Below are 11,634 nucleotides of genomic sequence, written 5' to 3'. Positions count from 1 at the left end.
AGCACGCCAGGTGAGGCCTCACCAGCACAGAGTAGAGCGGGAGCATAACTTCCCTCGACCTGCTGGCCACGCTCTTCTTAATGCACCCCAGGATGCCCTTGGCCTTCTTGGCCACGAGGACATATTGTTGGCTCATGGTCATCCTCTTGTCCACTAGGACTCCGAGGTCCTTTTCCCCAGAGCTGCCCTCCAACAGATCAGCCCCCAACCTGTACTGATACATGGGGTTGTTCTTCCCCAGATGCAATACTTCACACTTGCCCTTATTGCATTTCATTAGATTTCTCCCCGCCCAGCTCTCCAGCCTGTCCAGGTCACGCTGGATGGCAGCACAGCCTTCTGGCATGGCAGCCACTCCTCCCAGTTTGGGATCATCAGCAAACTCGCTGAGAGTACATTCTATCCCTTCCTCCAGGTCATTGATGAATATATTGAATAGGGCTGGACCCAGCACTGACCCCTGGGGGGACGCCACTCGCCACTAATTAGTTTTAGTTGCTAAAACTTACAGGGCTTTTAGAAAAAGTTTAGAGCAGGGAATAAAGATGTGGGGGTAAAATATGGGAAGGAGAAATGGATAGAATCAGGCATCACTTGGAATCCTTTGCTCACAAGGGTACTATTGCTTAGACTATGAAAACCCTGTTTAAAGATCTTTCATCCTTCCACTTTGTCTTCATTCATTGTTTCTTCACCACTTCTTGGTGTATTTGATCTTTATTCTCCCACCCTGCCTATGCGTCTTCATAGCTTGTTCCCTCAAAAGAGAGATACTTTATAGACAGTGCCACCGGCTTATTTGAATTTAAGGTAATGGAAGCAAATAACATTTTAGTGGCAGAGAAATGAGTCCTGAACACTTACATCTTATGCTTTTATATATTGCTATACTCCAGTGTTAAAAATGATGGCCTGTAATTACTTTAAAATACAATTTCCACTTTGAACATGCTAGAATATGCTTTCTACTAGGTGAACTCTTAGCTCTTAACCTCTGCTCTTGAACACAGTGGTGAATAGCCATCTGGAAAGGTTGTACATATTGCTACTCTTCCTGCATGTGCATATGATTACTGACACCAAGGACTACATAGGAGTGACCCTTTAATGCTTCTGTGCTGAGCAAACTGCATTTCATTTTTAATTTAATATGGCATAGGATTTAATAATAATCTCAGAATGAATTTGGTAAGGAATATAAAGTCTAAATGAGGAGAAATCACCCACTAAAAACCATTCAGATAACATACAGTTCTATCAACTTATAATTTTACTATCATGCAAATGAGGAATTTGCATGGTTATGTTTTTTTTGAAAAATTATTTGTGGCTCACGGTCTTAAAAACATACCTATATACAAGTCCTTATATTAATTTAATAAAAGTCTTTATTCATTGTAGAGGCACTTATTTTAAGTGTATATGAAGTCATTTAAATACCTAGGTTTCATTCTCATCATTGTGTTTGGTGTATCAGTGAAAAGATTTAAGACTGCATCAACCAAAATTGCCATAAAATATTACACTGAAAATATTCAATCTAGCACTCAAAAACATTTCATCCTCATAAAAACGGACTGCTAATGAGATCACAAAGTTCTGAATGAGAGCCAGAAATAAAATCAGACTAATCTAATAACTTCTTCATGAAAATTTTAACAAAAGACGAATTCATTTAGTTAAATTAAGTATGCTCATAGTCTAGGGTAAGAAACTTCAGAATGGTCCATGCACTTCTCTCTAGTAAACTGAGTGGAAATTACAGATATAATGAAATGGCTGAGGCTGGGAAGGACCTCTGGAGATTGCCCAGTCCAACCTCCCTTCTCAGAGCTGGGTCACCTACATCAGGCTGCTCGGACTGAGTCCAAATTGGGTTTGAGCATCTTCATGGAGGGGGGTTCCATTACCTCTTGGGGCAACCTGGGACAGTGCTTGGTCAACGTCACAATAAGAAAGAATTTCCTGATATTCTAACTGGATAGTTCCAGCAAGTACATACCTTTCGTATGGGGAAAGCACTGGACCCCAGAACCCAGATGTGTCTCACCAGCAGTGAGCAGACATGAAGGATCACCTCTTTCAGCCTGGTGACAAGGTGATTTTTTTAATGCAGCCTAGGAAGCTCTTCTTCATCTTTGCCATGAAGGTGCATTGCTGGCTCATGGTTATCTTGTTGTCCACCATGACACCCAGGGTCTTCTCTGTAGAGCTGTTTTTGAGCAGTCAGCCCCCAGCTTGTATGGGTGTCATTCCTTCTCAGATAAAGGACTTGTCATTTCACCTTGTTGAACTTACTTGGTTTCTGTCAGCTCATTTCCCCCATCTGCTCAACACTAAAGCCATCATCTCATCATAGAAGGCTATAAGGTTGGTTGAGCAGAATTTCCTCTTCATAAAGCCATGCTAACTGCTCCCAGTCAACTTGTCATTCAGGTGTCTGGAAATTATTTCCAGGAGGATTTGGTCCATCACTTTCCCAGGGATAGAGCTGAAGCTGACCACCTCAGGTTCCCCAGATACACCTTCTTAGCCTTCCTGAACACAGGAGTGTCACTTGCTTTCTTCCAGTCCTCATGAGATGCTCCCAGCTGCCATGACCTTTCAAAGATGAATGAGATTGGCCTCTCAGTGACACCAGCCAGGTCATCCCCAATGAGTGTCCATCAGGTCCCATGGATTTGTGTATGCCCAGTTTGTTTAAATGTCCTTAACCTGATCCTCCTCCACCAAGTGTACGTCTTCCTTGCTCCAGACTTTTCTGCTTGCCTCAGGGTCCTGGGATAACTGAAGGTCAGTCTTATCAGTAAAGACTGGTAAGGTGAAAAAGGGATTGAGCACCTCAGCTTTGTTATGTCCTTTGTCATCATGTCTTGTCCCTGATCCGGTAAGCCCTGGAGAGCATGAAGAGAATTATGTATGTGCAGTATTGTAGGGGAATTGGTTGTTCGCTGATGTGGAACCCAAAGAACCCTTTTATACCCATATGAGCCCCTCTCAGTACTTTTTCATTGCGTCTGTGATGCCCTAGCTCTAGGGGAGGTGAAAAGCTAGCTGGCAGCCATCTTCCCTCTCCACTACCTCACCTGCCAGGACACAGCCCTTGTTTCCTCCTTTTGTGGGTTATACCCAGCCTGGCAGAGCCTGGTCCCATAAGGGGCATCCTGTGAGCACAGTCCTGCAAACAAGTGTCACAGATTGCAAATTGGTGGACTTAGTAGCTGCACCTGGTAACGGAGATGAAGAGCTGGAGAGAGGCCAGTTGATGCATGATGTGCTTGTGTTGTATTAGGAACATACGAGACAGGGCCAGATGAAAAATATCTATTATGGGATTTTTCAGGCCTGGTGACACAGAAAAAAACATCACAGATGCTACTGTCATCCTTTTTTCCTCCTGTTCCTTGTTTTTCACATGTCTCAGTTGATCTTTAACCTGTTTTCCACAACTTGCTGCCTAGAAAACAGTGAAAAGGAAAATGCATCTGGGTGGACACACGTATTTGTACAAGATTTCAGCTGCATTGAAGGGTTGATTTGTTTTATTAAGCTGGAAAACAACTCATGTGGGAAAACCAGCATTTTGCACGTATAATTACAAAGGTAGGATACTCTATTTCTGGAGATGCACAGTCAAGAGCTGGGAGATTTTGGCACTTACTGAAACAAATAGCTTTTGAACGTCTGAAATTGCTTCTGAATATATTTTGATTACAGTGTGAGCATGGTAATAAAGGAATCCCTTGAGAGAGAGAAGATTTGGATTCAAATATTAATATCGTTTGGCTGGGAACTGATTAACTCCCAAGCTAGAGCTGTTAGGTTTCTCATTGATAAACCTTTCTGCTGGCTGGTGGAAAAAGAATTCGGGTTGCCCTCTGCAAACAGGGTGCTGAGCCCTGCTTCAGGCAGGAACAAGAACTGTTCCCACAATGGTCGGTGACAATCTCTCTTTTAGCCTCTAACGTGACTTTTGACTTTGACCCCAGACTCTTTGCATTTTTCTGTTCTTTCCACTCCTTTTCTCGACTCCTGTAGGCATCGCTGGCATGTGATGCAATTCCAGCTATTGGCGTTGCTCATCAGTTGAGATACCTTCGATAGCAGTCTCAGTCTACTAACACAGGGAAAGGGACTGGTTTATTGCACTGTGTTTGTTTTATTGCACTGGCTTGTGTAGGTAAAGAGGAGCTGGACCTACAAGAAAAAAGATGTTTCTTCTTTTTAAATGGGTTCTGAAACTTTATTCTGCTCTCCTGGATAGAGATAGAAATCTTTCTCTCCACTTTGAGCCTTGTGACCAATGACTGTGTTTGTGGATGTAGTATGTGTATAAAAATGTGAATACCTTTCATTTGTTGTCCAAAAAAACAAGTTTCAGAAACTAAGAAGGTCTTGGAGTCCTGCTATAGGCAACTGACAACAAACAGAGGAGAACAAGTCAATACTTGCTATACCATTGCTAATTCTCTCAGCTGCATCACAAATTTTTGATAACTGCATGATTCTTTTTGTGTTTAAGCCCACTTCCAGGGCCAATATTTTTAATATTTTATTAAAAAATAAACACATTGTTACAGAAAAAAATCTGTAAAGGAGAGGCCAGATGCCTTTGAAGTCTCAGTACTCAGTCAGCATTCTCGTTCAAACTGCATATTTTTTAAAATTTTATAGATTTTAGAACAATCTGATGATTTTTGAATCTTTGGCACTGACAAGACTGATATTACATTAGCCTTTTAGAGCTTCAGGGATTTTTTGAATACTCTCAAACTGCAAACCAGTTACCCCATCTGTAGTGTACATACAGTTCATAAAAAATCCATTAACACTAATGAGGTAGTTAAATAAATTTAAAAAAAAAATCTCTAATAACTATATAGCTGTTTTTCTGCCATCAGTCACTCACCCATTGTTTATAGAAATTCAATAGGCTTCTTTTACAAAGATAGAATCAGAGCATTGAAGAGCAACCAAAGCTGAACCTTGGCCTCTGTTCCTTCAGAATTGTCTTTAAAAGAACAGAAAAGAAAAAAAGGGAGAAGGTTTGCACTTTCATCAGCTTCAGCAGCTTCTCTCTCTGCGAAAACTGAATGGTTTATCAAATATATTGTGCAGTTTCTTCATCCATTCAACAGAGACAAATCTGCCTTTCATTTCTTAAACATCATTGGGAAACACTATGTAGAAATAATGTAAAAATTAGACAACACAGCAGCACCACCATTTTGTACAGTCTAATACAAAGTGTACACTCTGATATAGTCAGCAGTTAAATGGCTGTCAGGTAGTCTGCAAAATTAAAGCACCCTCATTCTCTGGATCACTTGCTTACCTACTTCTATCTCAATATGTAACATAGTGAAACTTATGGAGTTCATCCAGGTTACTAACAGACATAAAGTCAAGCACACAGAAAAACTATGAAAGGGCTAGGGCAGAGCTCAGAGTCAACTGAAATGATTTTGCCTTTGAGAAACAAGGCATGCATATCTAATAATAAGATTAGGTTAGCTTAGCAAAATGAAATATATGTAGGTATATGTATACAGTCTCACGCTAATAATTAATTTGTCTTGTAAAGGGTAAGCATTGTTGAAAGTACTTTAAAAAAATTACTAACAACCTCAGATAGAGGTTGCTGTCAAATAGAATAAAACTAACTGCGATTGAGAACTGTAGCAGTAATTGAAATAAACATTGACATTAATGCTGAGATACTTACATGGAAGAATTCAGCACTTCATAAACCTCTTTCCATGCAAAAACTGACCTTTTAAGCTAATGACAGAGCTGCCTCTCTCTTGCCTAGGAACTCAGTATACCCATCATGCCTTTTTCCCCAACAGCCAGAATAAATCCCTTTTCATCCTTATTCTCTATCCTTTTTAGGACAGTTGCAGCTCACGATAATGATAAAACAATAACAAAAATGAATATAGTTAGTTCTTTAATCAATAAAATGTCCTTTCCTGAGTCTTGTCTGGATAGTTTGTGCTAGAAATTGGCTGAGATCACTGCACATCAGTATAATAAAATAATGATGACCAGTTCCTTTGTAGTAAATGAAGCAATAAAGAGCTTTTGTGTTAGCTTTATGTTTTTATTGATAGACACCATAGTGGAGACCACACACATTACCATTATATATGAGAAAAAACATAGCTGTTTCAACAGACAAAAAATAAAGTGCAGTTGATTCATTGGCTCCTTTAAGAGGACTGGCATCTGGACCACATGCACTTCAAAGTCAAACGCTGTACTGAGATGTGCTGCTTTGAAGTACAGCTGCTGATCCAGACAAATTTTGGAGCCTAAACCAGCATATGAATCTGCTGTACTCTGAAAAAAAAAAAATCTATTTCAGATGCCAGTTTTGACTCATTTTAGAAAATTACTGTCTGGATCGGCTGAACTTCAAAGGAGAACATCGCAGTGCAGCATTTCCCTTTGAAGTGCAGCTAATCCAGATAGCGAGTTTTCTCCCCCCCCATCCCTTTTTTTTTTTTAAGTAGTTAAAATTGGCATCTGACCTTACCAGCACTTCTCCTCACACTCTGTACATTCTTATTCCCTTCTGCCTTATTTCTTCTTCTTTTGACCTCCCTGAAAAACACAGCTATCTTGTTAGCTCCTGCATTACCCAAGCCACTACAAAGAGGGTACTTATGGGAATAGCCTATATTAAGACACATAATGGACATTGGCCAATTATTGCACATGGCTTGTCATAAAGTTTGTTAATAAATAATGCTTAATTTTACAAGACAAGAAAAATAAAGCTCAAAATAAATCCGTTGTAAATGCTTGCATTCAGAGTATTCATAACCACATTTCCATGGTTCTGCTAACCCATATTAATGGTCATTAGCACTTGTTTTAAAAGTGGATGAGCTTAACAGCATTTCAACTTTAACAAACTTTAAGCTATTTTGTCACAGAAAGGTCTCCTTTGCAGCCAAGTCAGGAAGGCTTTAAGAAAATGGTTTTCTGGGAAGGAGCAAGGCTACTACATGCAGAATTTGCACAGCTTCAGGCAAAGGGAGCCAAGGGTAAATGCAGAGCACTCACAGGACAGGACAAAATTGGATCTAAGACCTGGCCAGCCAGGAGGACCTTCCTGCAGTGGAGTTGACCATGCTTTAAAGCAATCTCTTCCTTGCCCCAGCTGTGGCCAGTTCCATAATGCAAGGGAGGCCAAGGGGAAGGGATTTCCCTCTGGAGAAGTGCAGAAAAGTCAATTAAAATATTCTTCTCTCAAAGTAAAGGTGAGTTGGAAAATGTGTTCTTCACCTTGAATACAATCACATTGCTGTCTGCTCCTACTAAAGAACCTAATAACCACCTACTAAAGAAAAGTCCTGAACAGACTAACAGTGTTCTCTGTTACACTGACCTGTCAAAAGGTTTTGATCTTGCTGAGAGGTACTAAATCCTGCTGACTCAGTTTTGCAGGTGGCTCAATAGATCCTCACAGGAGTAAACCTCTGAGGAGAAGGAAGTGGGCTGAACAATCCTCAGGACATTCCCAGAGGAACAGCAACATCTGGTTTTATAAATAAAAACAAATCCTGAAAAAAAATTGGGTAAGTTTTAGGCCTGGACACTATCTGTGGATTGTATTTGAAAGATATTTATATTTCCTGAGTACCTTAAGGCCTGCCAAATCAATGTCCCTTTGCAGACAAAATGCGGGAGCAGGGTCCGGAGCACAGGGAGAGCCCCAGCACCTGCCAGGCTGCTCAAGCTACATGCACAAGTAAGGGACAGGTTTTTTCCTAACCCCTCTGTGCTCAGACCTCTGAAATAGGCATCCTCCCCTCACCTCACAGGCCATGGGTGAAGGCAGCTGATGTTTGTGAGGCTTGCGGAGGAGCCCAGGAGGATGTTAATTGTTACTTCTCTCCTCCTAGCAGGGAGGGAAGGAAATAGGATTCATGTCCTTACACTGAACAATGTAAATAGGAGAAATAGAACCTAACTGCTTATTTTATGACTGCAGCCAAATGAATGAAAAACTGCCATTGCCATAATCTATATTCACAAGAAATCCAGATGAATGTTACAGGGGGACCCTTTATTCTGACAGTTTCCGACTTCTGACTGAGTGACTTGGCAACTCCCAAGATGTTTTAGCAATGCTGCTGTCTGATAGACTCGTAAGGCATGCTCCCATTTGCTCCTAAATTAAAAGACAAATCATGAAGAAATGTTGTGCTCTGTTCAAACTGCAAAGACAAAGCAAAAAAAATCCACCCAAATACATGTTAGTACAAGAGAACAATTTAATGACAGCATCTCTCATTTGCTGAGAAATAACTCTGGAAGGAGAAAGGACTGGACAATGACCAGCATTTTATTTACACAGGTCATGAGACATGTCACTTGGGTGATCTGTTCTTGTCAGGGAGTTCTTAATTAGAAAATTCCTAGAGAGAGCTCCTGCTCCCACTAGGTGCTTATTAAAATCTAAAGACAAAAGGAATTAGTAGAAAAGCCTGAAGAATGGATGGAGAACTCAGGTTACACCGGCCGGCAAGACTCAGCTGCTGCTAGCATAGGGAGAGGCACTCAGGATGGGATGCTGGATTTTGAATGAAAAACTCTCAGTGCTTTTATTAGTGAGTATTTTTAGCATTAAAAAACCCCTAATCTGATATATATAAATATTTTAAGCGTGTTTAAAAGACGTTTTATGGTTTGCTTACAGTAATACTCCCAAGCTTAATGTAAAACTCGCTATAAAATATTCAGAAGTCTTTTTATAACTAGTCTTAAAAACAATTTAAAGTCTTACTGTTTTATTTTTAATTATTTTTAAGTCCATGTACTTTAGTCCTCAGATAAAGGGAAGAGGCGTTTGAAATTGTAATTGAAATTATGTTAGGAATTATTTTCAGAGGTTTTAGTGAATTGAGTATGGGGTACAGAAAAAGGAATTTCACCAGCTCCTAACTCCTTCCATTTCTGGAATTCTTTAATTTTAGCTTTTATTGCCTTTTTAGAGACCAGGCTAAGTCCTGTGTTTAAGATCAAGTTTACCATCACACAGTAAATGTCATCTATATCGTCTGCTGGGGATGTGGGGATAGAACTGTAATCCTGCATTTGCTAAAAGATAGCCTCATTCCAGCAGGCATTTGTGATTTCTATCGTCTGTGATCAAGAGCTGCATTGCACACTGATTTTGAAGTATCTCTCAGATACTTTTAAAACTGTAGCCATAATCAGTTTTAGATGCATTAAAAAATACTGTTAAGTGTCACTAATCTGTAACCTGTCTGCTTTGTAGCTGGTGTGGCTGGGACTGAATATCTATTTGTTTGTTGACACCTTCCACTGGTATGAAGATGAAGATGCTTACATTTATACACGGATTATGCTGGGAGTAAGTATGAGTTTGATTTTTAAAGGGCTTCACAAGAAGTATATATGCATAGTCTGATTTTATTTACAACCTTCATAATAATATTTTTGAGGCTTCAACAGTAATTTTCCCGTATTAGAGTATTATGCTAATAAGGTATTTTCTTTCTTTTGCTCTTCCTATACCAAGCTTGTAATTTAATTTCTTCATACTATTATATGTACAGTCAACCCTGGCTTGGGCAAGAGCTTCTGCAACGTGCCTTAATTTTAACTGCATGCTAATCCTGTTACCAGTCAGTAGAAACCTTATTTCATTCTTAAGAGGAGCAAGCATGGTAAGTACTATTTCTCAAATAGCCATATTATCCTCCCTTTTTTATTTCCATAGTTCAGCGGTATTATCCATATCAAACATTTACCAAGGAATTTTAATTTTTGATAGGGAAGTCTGTACACTATTGCCTAGTTATTACCATTTAAATTGTCAGTTTTCATGACTGAAAGGAAACAAATGGCTTGTTTAACACAGCGCTCTAAATGCAACACTGATTTTGGCAGCCGCTGCATAGCATGGTGTCATGAAGTGAAAAGTGAGGAAATACAAAATGCGACCGTAATAATGCAATGTGGCCAAAGGGAGAAAACACGTATCCATCATGTGTATCGTCTGTAGCTGCAAAATAAAAATTGGAGAGAGAAAATGTACACATAAAGTATCATAAGGATAATAAGGAACATGTTTAAACCCTTAAAGTGGCCACCACTCAGGTCTTCCTTTCTTGTAAATGTGTGTTTTTGTAATGGAGTGGTCATCCATCTGCTCAGAGGCATTTACATCAACCTTGGCATCACACACAGGAAGTACTTCAGGATTTGGCTCTACTAGCTACAGCTTCAAGTTGCAGTGAATTAGTCAGAGCAATTCCAATACCACTTTTGGGTAAAAACTCAGTGATCACTTCATGACTCCAAGAACAACAGGAATTTAGAAATCACAGCATTAATTTATTTTATTGTAAACTGGTTCTTATTTCTGTTCTGCCTTTTTTTTTTTTTTTCTTCAGAGTTACAGTTATATTTCCAGCAGTCTTTAGGCTGGGAATCAACATTGGTTTATAACTGTTTGAGTCCAGGAGCTGAGTATTTAAGGGGAAAAAAAAAAAATAGTCTGTTTGGACTTCTGAATTGGTTTGTGAATTAACATAAATTATTTGCATGACCACTTAGATGCTGAGTAAGAACTCAAAGAACTGAAACTTTACTTACAGATAATCATTATTTTGCTCTTCTGGAGAATATTCTGCTCCTGAAGAGCCTGGTAGAGAGCAACTTGATTGGCTCCAGCATGGTCAGCACAGGGCTGGATCCAGTGACTCTAAGGAGGTGCTGTGTCTTGCCACTGCACCTGCAGCGCTCAAGATTTTTGGAAGATTTATTAGCTGGTAAATAACACAGATAAACACCAGGATCTTGGCATGTCACTGTGTCAGGTCAAGTGAGCAATCCAGACACCCAGAGCACCGTTCAGAGACTGCATTAGGTCCGCAAGGGCTGTCTAGGTTCTAGCAGGGCATGTTGGTTTTGGCCGATCGCCGCCTGCTCCAGCCCCAGCCTGGCTCTGCGCAGAGGCAGCCAGCTGGCCATGGGCAAACCACCGGCCAGCACTTCAGTAATGGCAAGACGGCTCAGTCACACATCAGCGTGCAGCCACCTGAGGTCTAGACAGCCTCACCCTCCTGGGGTGAGCATCTCACGAACACAGAGAAAATGTTTTCGTCACAGGCTAGCTCTGCCAGCAGTTCAGATGTGTTCATGCAGCTAAACCTAAGCTTGCAAAGCAATGATGGCCCAGCCTGGTGCAAATTAATTAATCACCAGCACAGATAAACCACCCACAAATCACAGTTAAGTGTAGCAGAGTTTTATCAAACCAGGTTGTGAGCCCCTACACAGGCTGAATAGCCTATGAAATCCTGGAGTGTCACCATGCCAAAAACAGTCACCTGAGCCCGAAAGTTAAGGCTAAGCAAAACTTCCACTGAATTCCTCCAACATTCCATTTTTAAATGTACTGAATTAATTTCTCCAAAATGTGAGCTGTAAGTAGTAATAGCAATGATACAAAACAAGGTCTGCTTTTTCACCAAGTGTTGTGGAGGAGCATTGAGGAGACAGCTTGACAAAAACATCGCATTTCACAAGATGGTTGCCTGTGGAATAGCTGTAAATGCAAGTAAGCTTTATTTTTTTCTTCTCCTTTCCCTT

At 40.2% G+C, this 11,634-nt stretch overlaps 1 protein-coding gene across 1 annotated transcript in view; it reads left to right on the top strand.

The window, feature by feature from the left end:
• Positions 1-8,576: 8,576 nt before the first annotated feature.
• NOX3 (NADPH oxidase 3) overlaps positions 8,577-11,634 on the top strand; it is a gene marked incomplete at its 3' end in the record, with an annotated part of 37,169 nt that continues 34,111 nt past the window's right edge. The window contains exons 1-4 of the mRNA XM_010158927.1: positions 8,577-8,621; positions 9,293-9,388; positions 9,594-9,704; positions 11,518-11,602. Of these exons, the coding sequence (XP_010157229.1) occupies positions 8,577-8,621; positions 9,293-9,388; positions 9,594-9,704; positions 11,518-11,602 (337 nt within the window). The remainder of the gene's footprint in view (positions 8,622-9,292; positions 9,389-9,593; positions 9,705-11,517; positions 11,603-11,634) is intronic.

Source organism: Eurypyga helias, unplaced genomic scaffold (assembly GCF_000690775.1).
Source record: "Eurypyga helias isolate BGI_N326 unplaced genomic scaffold, ASM69077v1 scaffold22729, whole genome shotgun sequence".
NCBI lineage: Eukaryota > Metazoa > Chordata > Aves > Eurypygiformes > Eurypygidae > Eurypyga > Eurypyga helias.
Note: the sequence above shows the minus strand (reverse complement) of the source record. Positions and strands in the feature narration are given on the sequence as shown.